The sequence below is a fragment of the Camelus ferus genome, chromosome 24, assembly GCF_009834535.1.
Source record: "Camelus ferus isolate YT-003-E chromosome 24, BCGSAC_Cfer_1.0, whole genome shotgun sequence".
Taxonomy (NCBI): Eukaryota; Metazoa; Chordata; class Mammalia; order Artiodactyla; family Camelidae; genus Camelus; species Camelus ferus.
The window spans coordinates 1412072-1430749 of NC_045719.1; the positions used below are offsets into that span (position 1 = coordinate 1412072).

General features: G+C 46.7%; 1 protein-coding gene across 1 annotated transcript in view; it reads left to right on the forward strand.

Annotated features, from left to right (window-relative positions):
• Positions 1–18678, forward strand: part of PIEZO2 (piezo type mechanosensitive ion channel component 2) — a 280908-nt gene that overhangs the window by 79982 nt on the left and 182248 nt on the right. Inside the window, 1 exon segment of the mRNA XM_032467129.1 lies at positions 8961–9086. Coding sequence (XP_032323020.1) covers positions 8961–9086 — 126 coding nt within the window.

An 18678-nucleotide genomic window follows, 5' to 3' on the forward strand; every position in this document is an offset into this window, starting at 1 on the left:
TAATATATTTCTACCCAAATAGCTTGCTTTTTCTCCACTCGTAAAACAACGACTACATGAGATTAAGAATTCAGCACATATTTACGGCTGGAGTTCTGATTTGGGGCCTCATTTCCATTTGGAAATGGTGAAATTAGAGAAAGTGAGAGAGTGTGGGGAGTCTTCTCCAGGGAACAGGCCGTGTGAAGGCCAACAGCACCGGTGTTTACGACCCGATCACAGCAAGTCCACCCCTGCTTTGTTGATTCCCCATAAATGGGACTGACCCTCAGACGTCGTGCTCCAAAACTTCTCCAGTGTCCAAGCTCAGTCCTTTGTGCTTCTCTGCTGTGTAACCGTTTTGCCTATGTTATGGCAGGGTCCACAGACCGCAGCCCAGGGGCCACGTCTGCCTCTGCCCACCATTTTTGGATGGGCTGTGAGCTCATATAAATGATTGGAAAAAATTCGAAGTTATTTGGCTCCTCCAACACACCCTCACCTACCAGAGTATTTTTATACAGATTTCTAGTTAATGTAAACACAATGGTTACTTCTGGTTTCTCTCCAAGTTTTGCTGTCTTTGTGATGCACCTGGTGATCTCTCTACTTCTCAGTGGCACTTGTGACCTCAAGAGTGTGATGTGTTCTTGTTCTGTGCCAGAAACTCTCCCCTAGTAATTGTGGACCAGTTGTTTGTTTATGAATAAATTAAAGATAAGTGAACAGAAGACAATTCATCAAAATATTTCTTTCCCTGTTTACACTGCTCTGCTGGAATTCATAGCGACCTAGTTGAATCCTCTGTCTATATCCCCCCGCCCCGGCATCTCCCGACTGCTGTTATATTTCTTCTTTGTTACTTTGTGCTAAGCTCTGGGTGAACTCCTCCGTACTGCCATCCTCTTCACTGAGTTTCTCTCTGCCTCTCTCCAGTCTAGGGTTTAGCTCCTGTGATGATGTAGTTAACTGGTTAAATGACTAGGTTTTAAATTTCCAAGACACACAGTTGCTTTTTTTTTTTTTTTTCAGTGTCATCTGCTTTACTTCTTTCCTGCTTGTAAAAAATAATTTCTTGTCCATGTTTCAGGACTTAACATACTTCACTTTGAGGATCCCAGGCGACTTAGTTTAAAGTATTTTTCAGTGTGTTTCATGATTTTTCTTTCTCCCTGTGGTGGATTCCTGTCCCAGTCATCCTTTCTGCCTTCTGTTTCTTCTCGTAATTTTGAATCATGTTTTGTTTCCATGTATTTAACACAGGGTGGGGGGGGGGGGTCCCTCTTCATCTTAGACCCCCCCCCCACTTGTTCTCCTGGTTTCCTCCACACCTCCGTGCTCCTCCCCTTCTAATGCCTTTGTCGTTTTCCCACTTGGACCTGTGGGATGTCTTGGGGAGTTAAGGTTTGTCGTTCCGTGATGCTGCCATCATGGTCAGACCTGCCATCTCCCTCCTCCCTGAGCACACAGCTCCTCGTAAAAAGTACATCTTTTCCAGCCTCCTTTTGAAAACTGGGATCTGTAACCCAAAGCCTTGTTTTAATCAGTGTTCCCAGCAGTGGCCTCCCTGTTGACCCCCAGCATGTGATCAGATGCCCGCCAGGATGCCAGCTTTGTTTTTCAGTGTCCACGTCAAGGCCAGCCCCTCACAGCCTTGCACGACTCTCCCGTGTCTGACCCTCAGAGATGGGTGTCTTGTGCTGGTGACTGGCTCTGTCTTTCTGGTGATCTTCTCAGTCTCCCTATGATTTCTGTGTGTCTGGAGCAAAGAAGGAACCACCAGTAGGAACGACTGCACCACCGGGAAGCCTGATCCCCTGGGGTTTCCTGGAGTCTGATACCCCCTGCCCCACCTCGTGGCCTCAGCCCTGCTTCTTGCCCCGAGACAGTCAGCCATGAGGTTCCTGCTAAGCGTTCCCTGTGCTGGACGCAGCCCCTGCCTTCGGGATGCTTCTCCTCTATCCGAGGACAGTCAGTGTCTAGAACCAGACGGCCCAGGGGCCCTGAGGTGCCTCCCCGTCTCCCCCCATGACCGTGGAGCTTACCCCCCTGCCCCAAAGATATTCCACAGCTGAGTTCCTCCCCAGTAACTCTTCAACTGGAGAAAGCTGGTTCGCTGAAGTAACACCCATCTCTGGGGACAGCACACATCTGATTTCTGGTCGGTGATGGAGCGGGACAGGTACAGAGGCTCAGCCCCCTTGCATCAGTCCTAGGCAACTCCGAAGTACCGTTCCAGCTCTGAGCTCCCAGAGGACCAGCTGAGTGCCCCACCCCTACAGCTGCATCCCAGGCCAGCATTTCCCTGGCTCAGCCCTGCCTCCCTCCCTCCCCTGTCAGTGTCGTGGTCGAGAGCCCTCCCCAGTAATGCCCTGCACAGCAGTCTCAGCCTCAGAATCTGTCTCCTGGTTCCCTGACCCAGGGCATCAACATTACAGATACGTATTCACAAGTGGAGACATAGACACTGTGCGACGGAGTCAGAGGGAGACCCCTCTGGGTCAAAGTGGGAGGGAGAGGCACAGAAGAGACGAGACCGGGTCCCATGGGATGAATTTGGAAGGAGGAGAGGAGGGGACACGGGTGATGCTGGCAGCCTCACGGCCCCTCCCTGGTCCCTCACCATCCCCCACACCCGGAGCACAGAAGTTTTCTCTCCGATGGTATCAGCTCCATTGTGTGGAGCCTTTAGAAGAGATCATAACACTTTAAGACGTATTAAATTCTAGTACCTAAAGCTGAGGTAGTGAATGATAGATCCAAGCTGGAAGGGAGGTGGGGGGAACCAATTTTTTTTTTGCTTCGATAATATGACAGTAACAAACCTGGAAATAGAAAATGGAGCTTGTGCGAGGGAGGGCTAAGTGATGGGGCACAGGAGGTCCAGGGCCCACTTGCAGGCGTGCGGTGGAAGCTTCTCGTCTAGTTAGGGAAGGCGGAACGGCGCTGGGCAGTCAGCTCGCCATGTGTTCCTCCATGGGCTCCTGTAGTTTCCCAGAAAGCCTCTGTGAGTCATTCTTTTCAGCGAAAAAGGGTGTCGCGCTGCGCTGGGGTGGTGGCCTCCAGGAGACTCCAGGGCGAGTGTGTAGGAGACATTATGTCTTCTCTCCATCTGTGTTACTTTGACACCAAGGCAGTGGCCTTTTCTGTAAGTTAGGTGGGGAGTGTGAGCTGCTTCGTGTGCTCAACCTGCATGCTTGACTGCTCAGCTTGTTTTGAAGCCCCCACACCTCTCTAGCTAATAGGGGTTTGTAGATGACCTCATTTTGAAGAGAAAAGAAAACGCTCAGTTTTACGTATCAACTTTCTTTTCATGTGCTCTGACGTCTCAAATTACAGGAAATTCGTTAAATATAAACACTTGCTTTCTAAGGAACTTTTTTCCCCCTCAGTGCCGTAGATACTGGCCACGTGGTACTTCTACGAGGCCTTTCTAGTTAAATTGTAAGTAAATAGTAAAAGTATCTCAGGGAAAGGCTGAAAGAGACTTTGAAATAGAAATAGAACTCTCCAAACTGTGTCTTTACACACAGTTTGTATGTGACTCGGTCACTTATCTATAAACGCACATCAATGCAACTTTTTGCTGTTTCATTTTCCCCAGAAAGAAGATTAGCGGCAGGCTCAGAGCTCCTTCAGTCCTTGAAGGATTGCTGGGATTTGGGAATGCATTGCTGCTTAAGAGGAAAAGTTGAAAATTAGCTTACAGGGGCACAGTCATGAGAACCGTGGGTCTTTCCCAGTAAATGTCACCATTAAAATCACTTGAAAGCTGGAGACTGGGATTGTTGGCTAAAGCAGTGGCCTCTGAATTACTTCCAAAAGTATAATAAATGAGAAGTTGGATTCATACCCATGTTTAAATCCCATTTCCTGGATGAAATCTGTGGTGCACCAGTGATCTTTTTTTGTTACGTTCTGTTTGAGGAAATATATTATAAATAAACAAAATCAATGAATAAAACCCAAGTTAAAATTTATTGAAAAAAGTCTACTTTTGCTCCCCGTTGTTTATTCCTTCTGTTAATACTGAATTTCTCCTGCTTTGGCATTCTAAACATCAGGGGAAAATGGTGTATAAATACGCACTTTGGGGCCGTGTTGTTCTGGCAGTAAGTTGCCTATTTTGTGAATCTGCTGTCTGGGTTACTCTGGGAAGTCAGCTGGAAGTCAGCATGTGTATTTTTGATCCTTTTAAATATGTGCCCTGTTTTCTTACATTTCTAATTAAGAGTGATTACTTATCAGGTGACATACCCTTGGATAATTCATGTTTCTTGTTTAAGTAAGAGTGACTACCCAGAACACACAGGCAACATCTTACCTTCAGTTATTTCAGTACGACACCCAAAATATTTCCAAGACCAGAAAAACAAGAGACTGTTTCTAGAAATGCCTCGAGTTAGTTGGAGCGTGGCTGTAATGAGGCATGTGTGTGTGTGGAAACAAGCATCTTTTTACCCTTTTCTGTTGTTCTTGTTCGTGACTAATGTTCCGAGTCTTCCTTTGGGATCATTTCCCTTCAGCCTGAAGAGCCTGCGTTGGTGTGACTTTCAGAGCAGACGTCCTAGTGGCAGAGACGCTCAGTTTTCCTTCTTCTGAGAATATCTCCCTTTGTCTTCATGTCTGGAGGGTATTTTCTCAGGATATAGAATTTGGGGTTCGTTGTCTCTCAGTCTTCTTCGTTTGTGGTGAAAAACACACAGTCATTCACATCGTCGTCCCCTGGGAGTAATGTAACATTCTTCTCTCACTGTTTCCAGGAATTTCTCTTTACTTTAGGTTTCCAGCAGGTTGGCTGTTATGACTCTGGGATAGTTTCTTCAAATTTATCCTTTTTTAGAGTTTGCTGGGCTTATTAAGTGTGTAAATTATGTCTTCAACAAACTGGGGGCTTCCGGCTATCATTACAGCAGCCTGTCTCTGCTCTCCAGTAATGATGTTTCTAATGACAGAAAAGACACATGTGGTGACCTTTGACCCTCAGGTCCCTGAGAGCCTTTAAGTTTTTTCAGTCTTTTGCTCTCTGGCTTTCAAAGTGGATAATTTCTATTCCTCTCCCCCAAGTTAGTGCCTCTGTTGTACTACTGAGTCCACCAAGTGCCGTTTAAATTTCTGATGTTGGGTTTTTTCAGTGCTAAACTTTTTGTTTTATTGTGCCCTTTTTTGTACTTTCTGTTTTTCTGCTGACAGCTTTGCTCTTTCCGTTCATCTTGAGATTGTTTACCTTTACCTCATGGAGTGTGGTTGTAATGGATGTTTTAAAGTCATTTTCTCATAATTCCAACATCTGGCTGATTTCAAGGTTGACTTTATTGTCTTTACTCTTGAGAATTGGTCAGTTTTTCCTGGTGTTTTCTATGCCAAGTAATTTGGGATTGTGTCCTGGTCACTTTGAATATTGTGTTATGAGTCACTGGGTCGTGTTAAATCCTCTGGGAATGTTGATTCCCCCCCACCCCCTTTGTTGGGTCTGTGTTTCAGCAGGCAGGCAGTCTGGTTGGTTTCAGCTACAAGCTTTGCCTCACTTTCTGTGGGTGGTGATTCCAATGTCAGTTTTAAACCTTTGCTGTTCTCTTGGGGTCTGCCCTGTGCATGCACACTCGGGGTCAGTCTGGGACCTGCATGGTTCTTTATAGCATAGTTCAGTTCTCAGAGTTCTTTTGGGTCTTTTACACACATGTGTAGCTTGGGGGTGAAACCAGGACCAGAATTAGAGGATTCCCCCATGGATCTCTTCTCATCAAGATCTCCCTTTAGTCTTGAGCCCTCAGGACCCCTTTCCCCAGTTGCCCTGCTCAGAGAGGTAGAATGGGGTGGGGGGACATTAGATGCCTTCAGGGTGGCTGCAGCCGTGCAGTTTTGCAACCAGGATAGTCTTTGGAGCCGGATTGGGTGGGGAAGAAAGGTTTTGAAAGGGTATCTACTTGATGGTTTTACATGCCAATTAATTAATTTAGTCTTATTGTTAGTTAGCAAGAAGCTATGGGAATGGAGCAGGATAGATAAACAACCGGTCCTGCTGCACAGCACAGGGAACTGTATTCCCTATCTTGTTAATAACCTATAGTGGAAAAGAATCTGAAAAGGAATGTATGTGTAATAAGTAAATAAATAAGTTCACTAACTCTTCTGTGTGTAAATAAAACAGAATCTTGCATCAGGCAAATTTATCCTTCAAAAGCACAAATGAAAGAAGCAGTAGAGGACATGAGGGGCAAGCAGGGTAGGACGCACAGGGGAGAGCAGCAGCGTGACAGACAGGGATCCTCACCAGCAATTACTTTAATATAGTTGGACTAAACTCTCCAATGAAAGGTACAGGTAGTAGACGGCATAATAAAACATGACCCCGTTACATGTTGTCTGCAGGAAATTCACGTAAAATCCAAAGACAAAGTAGGCTGAAATTGAAAGGATGGAAAAAGATATTCTAGGCAAATGATAACCAAAAAAGTGCTGAGGTGGCTACATTAATATTAGACAAAATATATGTTAAGTCAAAAACAGTTGCAAGAAAGGACATAATAGTATGTATATCCATGTATGACTGAAAAATTGTGCTGTACACCAGAAATTGACACAACATTGTAAACTGACTATACCTCAATAAAAAATAAGTAGATAAAAATTAATGTCAAAAAAAGGACATCATATATTGCTATAAGATCGATTCAAGCTATAACAATTATAAATATATACTTGGCAAACAACAGAGCCCCTAAAATATGATGTGAATCGAACACTGGCAGACTTGAAGGAAGAAAAGACAATTCTACAATGATAACTGGAGACTTCAGTGGTCCGCTTTCAATAATGGGAAGAACATCTAGATAGAAGAACAGCGAGGAGAAAGAGGACTTGAACAACACTGTAAATCAACTAGACCTAGCAGGTCAACATGCGCGACCCCACTCAAAGATAGGGGAATACCTGTTCTCAAGTCTACATGGCACATGCCCCAGGATGGACCATGTGTTAGACCACAGGAAAACTCTCAAGAAATTTAAAAAGATTGAAATCATCCAAAGTATCTTCTCAAAGTACCATGGGATGAAACTAGAAATTGATAACAAGGAAAATTGGAAAATTCACAGATCTATGGAGATTACACAGTGCATTCTCAAACACCAGTGGGCCAAAGAGATAATTACAAGGGAAATCAAAGAATACCGGGAGACAAGTGGAAACAAAAACATAACAAGTCAAAACGTAGGGGATGCGGCAAAAGCAGTGCTCATGGGAATTTATAGCTGTAAGACTATGTTAAAAAGAAGAATGCTCTCAAATCAGTAGCCTAGATGTACAACTTAAGGAACTAGAGGAGGAAAGGCAAGCCAAATGGCCGACCAGTGGAAGGGAGGAAGTAGTGGAGGTTAGAGCAGAGCTGAATGAAGCAGAGATTAGAAAAACGGTGGAGTCAACAAAACCAAGCATTGGTTCTCTGAGAAGAGCAACAGAAGCCCTTAGCTACACTCACACACCATAAAGAAGACAAGATACAAATGGTAAAGTCACAGGTGAAAGGGGGGTGATACTACCAACCTTGCAAACTTAGAACAATTATATGTGCATACTGTGAACAAGGGAATGCTGACAAATCAGATACCCTAAACAAGCTAGAGAAAGTTCTAGGAACACAGAAACTGGCAACGTGGACACAAAAGGAGGCAGAAATTATGAGCAGACCTATGAAAGTAGAGAGTGAATCAGTGACCAGAAACTTCTCAACAAGGAGAAGTCCTGTGCCAGAGGGCTTCCCTGGTAGATTCTTCCAAATGTACGTAAAGGAATACGAGCACCAACGTTTCTCAAACTTTTCCAACAAATTTAGAATAGGAGGGAACGCTTCCTAACTCATTGTGTCTACCCTGATAAACCAGTTTTGGTTGCTAATTTCAGTTGTGCCGTGTTTTCTGTTTGATGATGGTCAATGCAGAGGAGCTGTTCTTATTTCTGCAAGATGATGTTGCATCTGAATCATTCTTGTGCGTTTGTTCCAATAGTTGGTCTGTGGATACAGGTTGACATTCTGTCCTGATGATATAGTGTCACCTGCAAGTGATTCTAGTTATTACAACTCTTCATTCTCATCTTGTAACACAGGCCTGTGTGCCCAGTGACATAAGTGGCAAGGGTTCCAAGTGTCCTCGATGACCGTCTGGTATTAATAGGACTGTGTCTAAAATTCCACCATAAACAGGATGTTTGCTTTAGTTGTATAAATTCTTCATCATATTAAGGATATTTCCTTTTATTCCTAGTTTTCTGAGTGTTGTTTTGCTTGATCATAAATGGATTTTGAACGTGTTGAAGTGCTTCTTCTGTGTCCATTGTGAACATCGTCATCATCAACCCTCTCAAGTAGGACTGACCCTCACAGATTTGTTGCTGTTAAACCACACTTGTTTTTCTGCAATAAGCCCTAGGTTATTATGACGTCTTGTATTTCACATTGCTGCTTCCGTTGGTGGGCAAGTATTTTTTAAATGGCGTCTGTGTTTGTAAGTGAGATGGGTTGATGACTTCTTTCCCTTTTCTAGCCTTGTTTAATTTTGAAATTGAACTTACTCTGAATGGTAAAATGTTTGAGGCAACTTTCCTTCTCTTTCTGCTCTCTGGAACTACTTCTGTAAGGTAGGGATTATCTGTTCCTTCAGAGCTGGCAGGACTCCCTCATGAAACTTTCTGGACCGGAGACTTCTGAGTGGTTCCATTTTGTGGTAACATATCCTGTGATAAATGGGAGCACACCTTCCTCTCACGTTGTTTTTAATCAGTGCTAGCTGTATGTTTGGACAAAAGAAGTCCGACGCTTTTAACTTCAGCTAATAATTGAGAGTAATGGTGACGCTTGATGTACTTTTGAGTCAGTCTCTGGAATAGATTATGTTCAGAAAGGTTCTTTGTGGCTTGTACGCAGATCAGCATGCGTGTGCGCCAGTCGAGTCCGCTCACGACCCCTGTGCTTTCACCCCCAGGACACACGGGCCGGCTCTTAAAGTCTCTGTGCGTCACCAGTTTGTCCTTCCTGCTGCTGCACATCGTTTTCCACATCACGTTGGCCAGCCTGGAGGCGCAGCACCGGATTGCACCCGGCTACAACTGTGAGTATCCCCGCGGTTTCGTCTCGTACGCGCGTGCGTGATCAAGTCGCGGGGCGTGACGCCCTTGGAAACCCTGGCGGCAATCATGTTACAGAATTCATGGCAGCTTTTGGCTATTGTCAGTGCGGTACACTGTAAACAACACACGCACGGAAACCTTGCCATGCAGAACTGGGTAATGAGCAACCTAGTAAGTGCATCCTCGACACACGTTGGGTGTTGGACTCCCAGCTGTGTGTAAGACCGTGCTGGGGTGTGATCTAAAAACTAAAGTTTACACTCAGTCCCTGGTGCTCTCAGGGCAGCAGTGAGACGGGACAGGAACAATATCTAATGTGACAGATAAGAGGACAAAAGTTGAGTAACGTTGTATGACGGCGACCTCAATCCTGTTCAAAACCATAACATAAGATTTCGTGTGTCTTTATGGGGAAAGTGTTAATGACGTGTGTAGCTTCTTTTTCACACTGGCAGTTCTTTCTGGCTACTCGTAGGGAAATCAGAGGTCTTACACACATTATATTTTGAAGTTTTGATCTGAAAAAGTCAGCACATATGTGCTTTATCTAGGTAATATCTTCTTCCCAAAGTTAACCTACCGTTGGCCAAATCCTGCTTCCATTTTTGTAGGTTATGTGATTGTCATTTGAAAAAACAGAAGCATTGCAAGTCGATGGGATACAACCCCACGTTTTCAGTTATACCCAAAGAAACCTGAGATACTAGAAACAGATGAAAATAATGGTTCTGAGCTGTCAGTTTTTGGCTGAGGATCCATTTGTGGCTTTGAAATTTCCTGATCTTTCGTAAATGCAAGCCCAAGTGACACGAAATAAACTAACCCTTCCCTGTAAAATAAAAAGGAGACCGAATTCTCTGTGGATCAAAAGGTATGAACACAAGTGTAGGGAGAAGTTCTCTAGCCAAATCCATAGTCATGCATTATTCAGTACCTCTCACCGCACAACTTTGAAAAGCAGACTTTACAGAGCTGAAGTTAGCATTCATTTCTGCCGTTTTACTGAGTGCAGAGTTCCTTGGGTAATAATGCCTATCAAAATGATTTTTGATTTAAGATCTGTGATTCAAGATGTGGTTATTATTTTTCAACTGAGGTATGATTCGTATACCATAAAGTTCACCCACATGAAGAATACAACTCAGTGGTTTTTAGGTTGTGCAACCATCACCACTGTCCAGTTCAGGAACACTTTGCCCACCCCCAAAAGAAACCATGTACCCATGACCAGTTAGTCTCACTCCCTCCCCACTCATCCCTAGGCAACCACCAATTTCCTTTCTGCCTCTAATAGATTGACCTGTTCTGGACATTTCATCCAAACAGGATTGTATAATATGTGACCCTTGGTGTCTGGTGTCTTTCAGAACCTTGTTTTCAAGGTTCATCTACATTGTGGCAGTGTTAGTACATCATCCCTTTTCATGGCTGAATAATATTCCATCTCTAAGATGTGGTTTTAATGCTTGAGAAAAGTCACTTCATTATTAAAAACTTGATGAAATACAGTGTTTAAATAATGGTACTTTAGTTACAGTATTACAATGATAGAAATCATTGACTACCTTTGGCCAGATTTAAGTCTTTGTGAACTTAGCAGAAATGTTAGCAATGATATTTTGTACTGCTTTTCAATCGAAAATCCTTTGGTCAGTTCTTAATCACACATTCCCAGGGCCACAAGGAAGGATTTTATTTTAAACCACAAGTGTTGTCTGAAGAAAAGGCTATTTCATGAGTAATGAGTTCTCTATTACTGAAAAGTATTTAATCCTAGGATATATTATAACTCATCGCATTTTTAAAATTTGAGTTTATAAATATATATCTTGCCTGTCTCTGCAAATAACTTTAGTTGCTGATTGATACTGTAGGAAGGATTGTGCTGGAGGGGTCTGGATGAGGAAGTGCATTGCAGCATTTCTTCTAGATCAGAGAGTCTTGGTGTTTCTATTTTTATGCAAAACAATATTTTCAACAATTCTGCAGAGGTCATGATAAAAATGTAACATGATATGCTAAAACTATATCCCATTTTCCACATTTGTAAGTGTACTCACTGTATGGAGGGTGTCTCCTATAAGGTATAGACAGAGACAGACAGAAAGAACTACATACACACACACACACACACACACACACACACACACACACCCCACACACAGACAACACACACCCCACACAGACACACACACACACGTACGCACGCGCACACACACACGCACGTATGCACGCACACAGAAGCTTGTTCTTGCATTATCTCCTCCTTCCTGGGCAAGGATCCATACTCCTTAGACCCTTTGGACGGGCTCATCATGAAGAAGTCTGCCCTTCTCAGTGCTGAAGGGTACAGCCCGTCAGACCTGGCCTCCTGACAGGCCACCTCCCCAGCATTCCTGGCAGCACAGTCATGGGGAGTCAGACCTGCTTTCCTAAACCTCACAGCCTAAATACACGGGCTCCCAGACACCCAGGTTTTTCCAGAGGTGATTTTATTCACACACGGTTTCTCTCTACTGTTACTCCTCACGATGATACATCTGGACATGTCCAAATCTGTCATCTGGTCCTTCTGTCTTTCCCATTTTGACGTCTGATATAAGTGCTCCATTCCATCCCACGAGGAGCCCACATAATGGAGGTCATAATAGTGAGCTTTATTCCTACCAGTTTGTCCTACCTGCTGTTGCACATCTTTTTCTACATCACGTTGGCCAGCCTGGAGGCGCAGCACCGGATTGTTAAATGCTAATTTGAAGTTTATTTCTAGAGAAGTGGATATTCCAATGTAGAGCTGCAATGTTTTTGGTGAAGTCACCTGCAGAGGAGGGGCAGGCTGAAGAACTAGTGGAAAAGGAATCTGAGTGCTTTACGTCCCAAGTGCATAGGCACCTTGGAGGCAAGTCTCTGTAAAGAAATCGTAAATTTCTTCCAAAAGAAGGGCTGCCTGCCGAGCATCGGCTCACCAGGTTTACGGGTACTTTTTGGTTCAGCTTCACGGACAGTGTTTAAAAGTTCTGCATTCTTGAAAAGGGATAAAAGAGAAAAGCAAACAAACCTCAGAGCTTCGCAAACTGGTTTGGTCCAAGATTGACACAGACCAGGTTTTCAGCCTGGAGCTTTTTTTTTTTTTTTTTTTTTTCTTTTCATGATCAAGTTATATAAACTCCTGAAAACCCTGTCCACGTGGTAATGGAAACACTGACTTTGAATTTCGGGCTGACTTCACCTCACCCGTGTTACTGTTTCTCTAGCAGTTGGAGTTTTGATCACACCATCTGAGTGGTAAACACAAACTCCGCCGATTTGATGGCCCACCTTTGAAGTTTATCCCTTTCTTGGCATCTGTGGCTGTAAAGTAGCAAAACTTGACATGAAAAGACACAGAGTGACTTGGCCAGTGATGCTGTGTGTTCTGAAAGCGCTCTCTGTGTGCAAGACTTTGTCAAATGAAGTGCAGTAACCCAGACAGGTCTGGCTGCCAGTCCTATTCAAGTGGTCGTCAGATTGCAAACCACCAAGCATGCATTTCTAGGTGTTGAATTCTGTTTTCCTAACAACTCCTCTCCCCGTTTAAAACTCAGATACCTCACCCTCGTTGTGGCCAGAGCTCCCAGGATCTCTCAGGAATCTGTCACACGTCTGGGGGACGACAGGAGCATTTATAAATATCGAGTCACTGGAAGTTCTGTTCCCCCCGGAGCCCTGTGAATAGTAACTGGCAGTAGTAAGGTTGTTTCACTCCAGCCTGTTTAGTTCTGGGCCGCCTGGCAGGTTTGTTAAAGGTGCCATTATGCAGAGCGAGACCCACCCAAACCCGGGCTCTGACAGGTAAGTGAGGAAGTCCATGGGGCAGGGGGACCTCGGTCAGTTTTCCTCAAACATGTATTGGCCGCTTGCTAAAATATTTTCATTCCATCACAACTGTCCGATTTCAGTCCGTGTGAGCCTGGCCTCGGTTAGGTCATTATGGCTCTACAGACGCAGCTGGTTTGACTCCGTGGTGGGCGTGCAGTGCTGCGGCTGGAAGTTCAGGGCCACGCTGGGTCTGGGGCTGTGCTGGTGCTGCTGGCTGGAGGAAACTTTTGAGCTCAAAACTATGAAGGGAGAATGGGTGGTGATAACAGCTACTATTTTTAGAGGACCTCCTGCCTGTAGGGCCCCAGGGGTCATTATATGACTTTTCCAACTAACAGCTTCTTTTTTCTTGTAACACGTTGGCTCCCATAGCCTTTAAGTAGGGCATTGGTGCACACGGTCCCGTCCATTGTCTGTGCAAGTCTTCAGGGTGGGCGGGCTCTGCAGGCACAGCAGGAGGGCAGTGGGCACCCTCTTGCTGGCCAGGTTCAGCTGGAGACAGGGATTCATCTCGTTCTCCTGCGGAGGCCAGTCTGGTGGCCAAACTTTGTCTTGGTAGGCCTGTGCCTTTTTATGGTCTCTCTTCACCAAGGAGTTGCCTTTCTTTTGTATAAATGCAGTGCCCAGTCTCCACGTGGGGTGGGATGGAGATGAGGATGAGGATGGAGCAGGGGGGATGAGGGTGAGGAGGGGGATGAGGGTGAGCATTAGAAGAGGGGTTGAGAGTAGGGTGAAGCAGGTGGGGATTTATCATCTGTTTAGGATTATTTTCTCCATTTAACTTCCTAGGACTTCGGATTCGTGTAGTTTCAAGGGGCTTAAATAGGAGTGTCTGATGTTAGCCCTTCAGTTTTCTCTTGTTTGGAGATTAGTCCTTGTAATGAATTGCATATTTCCTTTGGTTCATTCATAGTTAGATCTGTTTTCGCCTGAGGGACAGAGCCCTGAAACCAGCTGCTTTCTCCTCTGTGGAGGGAGGGGCACCTGGAGTTCCAACTTGTCTCACCCTCAGAGCGCAGAAGCTTCTGACCAGAGGTCACTCTAGAGCTCAATGTTCATTCCCTGATGCACTTGTGTCATTGGAACCTGAAGGTCCCAGGGCCTGAAGCCTCAGTGGGTCTGAAACTTCCGCGGTTCAGGGAGACCCGCCCCGATGCATGGGGTGCAGCTGCGCAGAAGGAGCGGCTCCGGTAAGGGCTCCGTTTTCCTGGCCGCTGCTGCCTCATCTCTGGGCACACTTGGCAGAGATGATGTCCCTGCTTCGTTCGTCACAGTCACGCTGGTTGGAGTCAGACCCCGGATGTGCTGAGTCACCTGGTGGGTCCATCCTCCTCGAAAGAAGTCCATGGTCTAAGAAGATTCTCTGTTTATTTTTCATTGGCCGCAGTCCTTGGCGGCAAGGGCTAATAACTAAGAAATGAGAGACGAAGTGTGTGCAAGGAGACCAGCCCACCCCGCTCTGAAAGTCGCTTTCCAGTCGCTTTCTGCGGCCTGTGCCCGTGTGTGCGCGGACTCGGAGGCTCTGGGAGACGGCGTCTGGGAGAGCCTCCTCTGGTCACTCTCGTGCCTTCTCCTTTGCTAGTTTCCTGAAAGCAGGAACTGCCCCCAAAACACAATTTTGAAAAGACCTTCACCAAGTAGTGCGTTTTCTCTTGGATCTTTGCCGGGGCGAGGACCACAGTGTAATGTTCTCTTCACCAAAGTAGCTTCCAGGCATCTGGATCATATACACACCCCTGACCCCGTCCATAATGAGAGAAATCAGCCTTCCACGTTCCTTCCTGCGGCCCCTGGTGGTGGAGGCTGGTGGCTTTTCCCATCCACAACATATGCAGGCACGTGCCCGCCTGGGGAGCCGGGCGCCCAGCACGGTGGGCGAGGCCCCTCCGGTCCGAGCCTGATTTATGACCTGGAGGCCTGGGTGGGAAGTATTGCTGGAAGGGAACTCTGGCCACCGGATATTTGATGACTCCATGCTTTTGGAATGATGAATACAGTTAGGTTTTACTGCCCAGCGCAAGACACAGGCAGGAGGGCAGACTGAGGGGGGCACCTCATGGAAGAGGAACTCACCAGGATGAAAAATCTGGGGGGCCAGTGCTGGCTGCTACCTCGATTCCTCTCGGGGGGATGGTCGTAGGGTGATGTCTCCTTTATACGGCATTTTTCCAATAGAGTATCTCACTTCATGGCAGAAATACTTTTAATGAGGATTGTTTATAGTACCCAGTAAATGAGTGAACTCAGGCTCTTAGGTGACTGTGCAAGGGACTCAGGCCTGTGCCTGTTTCCTTGTCTGTAAAATAAAGACGACGGTCACTTTCTCCCCGGGCGGCTGTGAAGGGCCATTTGACACACGCGTGCGATTGGAACCGCGCCTGGTTCGTAGCAAGCTGTCTGTAAGCATCAGCAGGACTGCTGTGGCTGTTCATGTTATTATTATTAGAAGAGACTTATTTCTTGCCTCCGATCGCACCCACCTACGAGAGGGCAGAAATGACTCAGAACCAGATTACACACAGACACACGGGAGAAACTTGGCAGTTACGAAGTGGAGGCACCACACACCCCTGGGTGATGGTCTGTCTCAGCTTCTCACTGACTCTGTTATTTGGGGGTTTACTCTGTGCCGTGTGGTTGAAATCCCCAGTGAGGTGGGGTGGCGCTGGGTGGCAGGGGTGTCAGTGACAGGGTCGTCGTGACCCCCCACCCTCCTCCAGGACTTTGTTCTGCCCTTCAGCAAAGTCCCCATCAGGCGCTCAGCCCAGCTCCAGGGCTGCGGCGTAGGGTCCAGCCCCGTACTTCCCTGAACTCTCGCCCTCCACGGCCTGCCCTCCAGCACAGCGGGCCGTGTGACCTGAATGTCAGTATGTTCTTCCCTGTTGTCACCCCTCCTGTAACTGCACGCGAGTGGCCTAAGCCTCTCTTTTCATTGAGTCCAGCCTTTTCAGATATCTGAAGACGCTGCGATGCCGCCTCTGCGATGTTTTCCGTTGCGTACGGAGCCCCGCCCCTGAGGTCCGCTCGTGGCCCCGCATGGACGGCCTGGTGAGAGTGTCAGTGTCTGGTCAGGCGGGCCGCTGGGTCGATGCCAGACCTCGTGGGGCTGCAGCATTCCTTGTGCTGGCGACAGCCCTTCCCACGGCTGGAATGCGGGCTCTGTGGTGGAGAGCTGTGCCCTGTGAAGCCCTGTCTCTGTGCCTCTTACGGCAAGTGCGCCCGCCCCTGTCTCGGGACTTTGGTTGCACTGACTGTCCAGCCCTCTCATCACCGCTCAGCGCATTAACCTCAGCCCCCAGGGAGGTAAATGTTTCCCAGTTCCTGGCACGAATCCAGGCCTCCAGTAAGTCTTCTTTTCATTCACACCTGCCTTCTTTCTGTTTGTTTTAGAACATCTCTTTGGTTCTAAGTTTGCTCCCAGTCAGTGACGGTGATGGTGTCAGCGTACCCCTGCCCCTACGAGCCAGCGTCGTTTACATGTAATGTCTCAGTTCTGTGTCATTGTCCGCAAGGTCCGGGGTTTTTCACTCCTTTGCAGATAAAGAAACTGAGCAGCCACAGAAGAGTTAAGTTCTGATTAGGTTTTTTTTAAATGGTGAGGTGAGGTGAGCAGTGGTGTGGTCGCTGAGGGCGGGGCCGGCTCCCGGGCCCTGTGGTCAGTGGGCTTCTCTGCCTCCCCCACCCCGAGGCTGTCCTTTCTGCCTCCCACTCCCAGCTACAGGCTTCCTGTTTCTGGTCCACCCCTCTCCCTTCATCATCCCGCTCTCCCTCGCTAGGCCCCTCCTTCGACACCGACCACCTCCTCCAGGAAGCCCGGGGGACTGCTCCCCAAGTGCTTTAAGCATCGGTTGTTGAACTTCTCATGCTGAGTTACAGTCACTGCTTCTACATGTTCTTCCGCTAGACCAGGACCAGATTGCGTGGAGTGGGGGGTGGAACTGTCTTGTGTTACTTACTTCTGTCACCTGAGCATCCAGGTAGAGAACACCGACTCCCAGTTGTTTGAAGAATGAATAAATGAATTAATAGCAGCAGAAAAGGAAGTGGAAGTGTGACAGAGATGCAATCAGGTGACACCCTTGTTTTGGGACCTCTTTTCCCTGGATCCTTTCCTTTGAGGTCCGTGAGGACAGCTCCATGCCGGACCTGATCCCCCCTCAGCCCCGGGTGCACACTGAGCATCTCGCTGTGGGAGTTGTCACCCTGTCCCCTCTTTTCAGGTCATAAGAAAGTAGGAGAAGAGTGCATTCACTTGAAGTCTCTTATTTCTCTTTAAAAGTCATGTATCGGGGTGGGGGAGGGTGGAGCTCCGCGGTAGACCATGTGCTTAGCACGCACAGGCCCTGGGTTCAGTCCAGTGACCCCTCAAAAAATTATTCATCGAATAAAGTTACCTGGTGTTGGTTTCCTTTGCAAAAGGAAACTCGGGTTTCCCTTTGGATTTGGGGATATCAGGAGTGAAAAGCGAAAGACAGAGCTGGTGGGAAACAGAGCGAGGAGGGCAGAAGAGGGAGGATAGGGGCCTTGCAGTGGGGCGGAGAAGCGTCCACCTGAACGAGACCCCAGCCAGTGTCCCCGGGCCCCTCCGCTCCCCGCCGCCCCCCAGCGCTGACCCTGCCGTGGGACCCGTCTCAGGGCAGGAAATTTAAGATGACTTGGGATCGATTGTGTTTGCTCAAATGACAGGTTCCCTGACCTCAGTTTCATGATGCAGCGTTTCTAGTGTCAATTATTTACCATAAAAGCTCCGAGGCAGGTGTGTGGTGTGGGAGTAAACTTAACCTCAGAGCGATGGACAGACGGCAGAAAGTGACGACAGTGTGTGTTCAGGCTCCCGGTGTCGTGGAGGGACAGCTCAAGGGCATGACGGGCGAGGCCAAGGTGGGCCGAGAATAGACATGATGCTCCAGAAGGCATTAAGCGTATGATCGACTTCAGCTATTTCTCCAGATTTATTGAACTTTTGTGTATTTTTGGACTCAGGTCTGTGGATTCATAAATAAAGACCATTTCTTCCCCTAAGCGGAAATTTGGATTTAGAAAATTCCTCATGGTTTCACGTATTAAAAATATATTTCAGGGCTGTAGAAGGTTGGCAAAGAAGTTGCTAATATAATTTGTCTCATAGTCGTTTTTAGAGACATTTAAATCGTTCCTGAGATTCCTAGTGCAGGATATAGGCTTATAGAGAATATTAATATTAAAGGTATTACTGTAAAATGTTATAATTCACTTGCAGACAAATGTCTTAAACGTTGCGTGTTGGTAATTGTGGCCTCAAACACCCCCTTTTCCCCCCTTGCATCGTTGTTTAGTTTATGATGTCCAATTTCTAAATGGGTGGTCATTCTTAAAGACCCCAAAACCATTGTTAAGAAGCAGTGCAGTGGGGTAAGGTTTTTTTTTTCTTAAGTCTACCAAGGCAGCCTTTAATAAGTGACATGAGTGGCCTATGAGTTGAAGATTCTGGTCTCTACACATCAAATGACATGGAACACTTGGGCACCGTTTATGGATGAAAGCCGTGGTTTGGTTTGTGTTGGAGAGGGGGGTCTGGCAGGTTGCTCCTACAGCTAGGAAACGGTGAAGATGGTGTTTCCCGTTGAGGGTTAAATCGTGGAATAAAACCAAGGGGCGGGAGAGAGTGGCCAGTGGGACCTGTCGAAAATGCTAATATATAACAGAAGGATTTATTTTAGCAAAGAGGGAACCCGT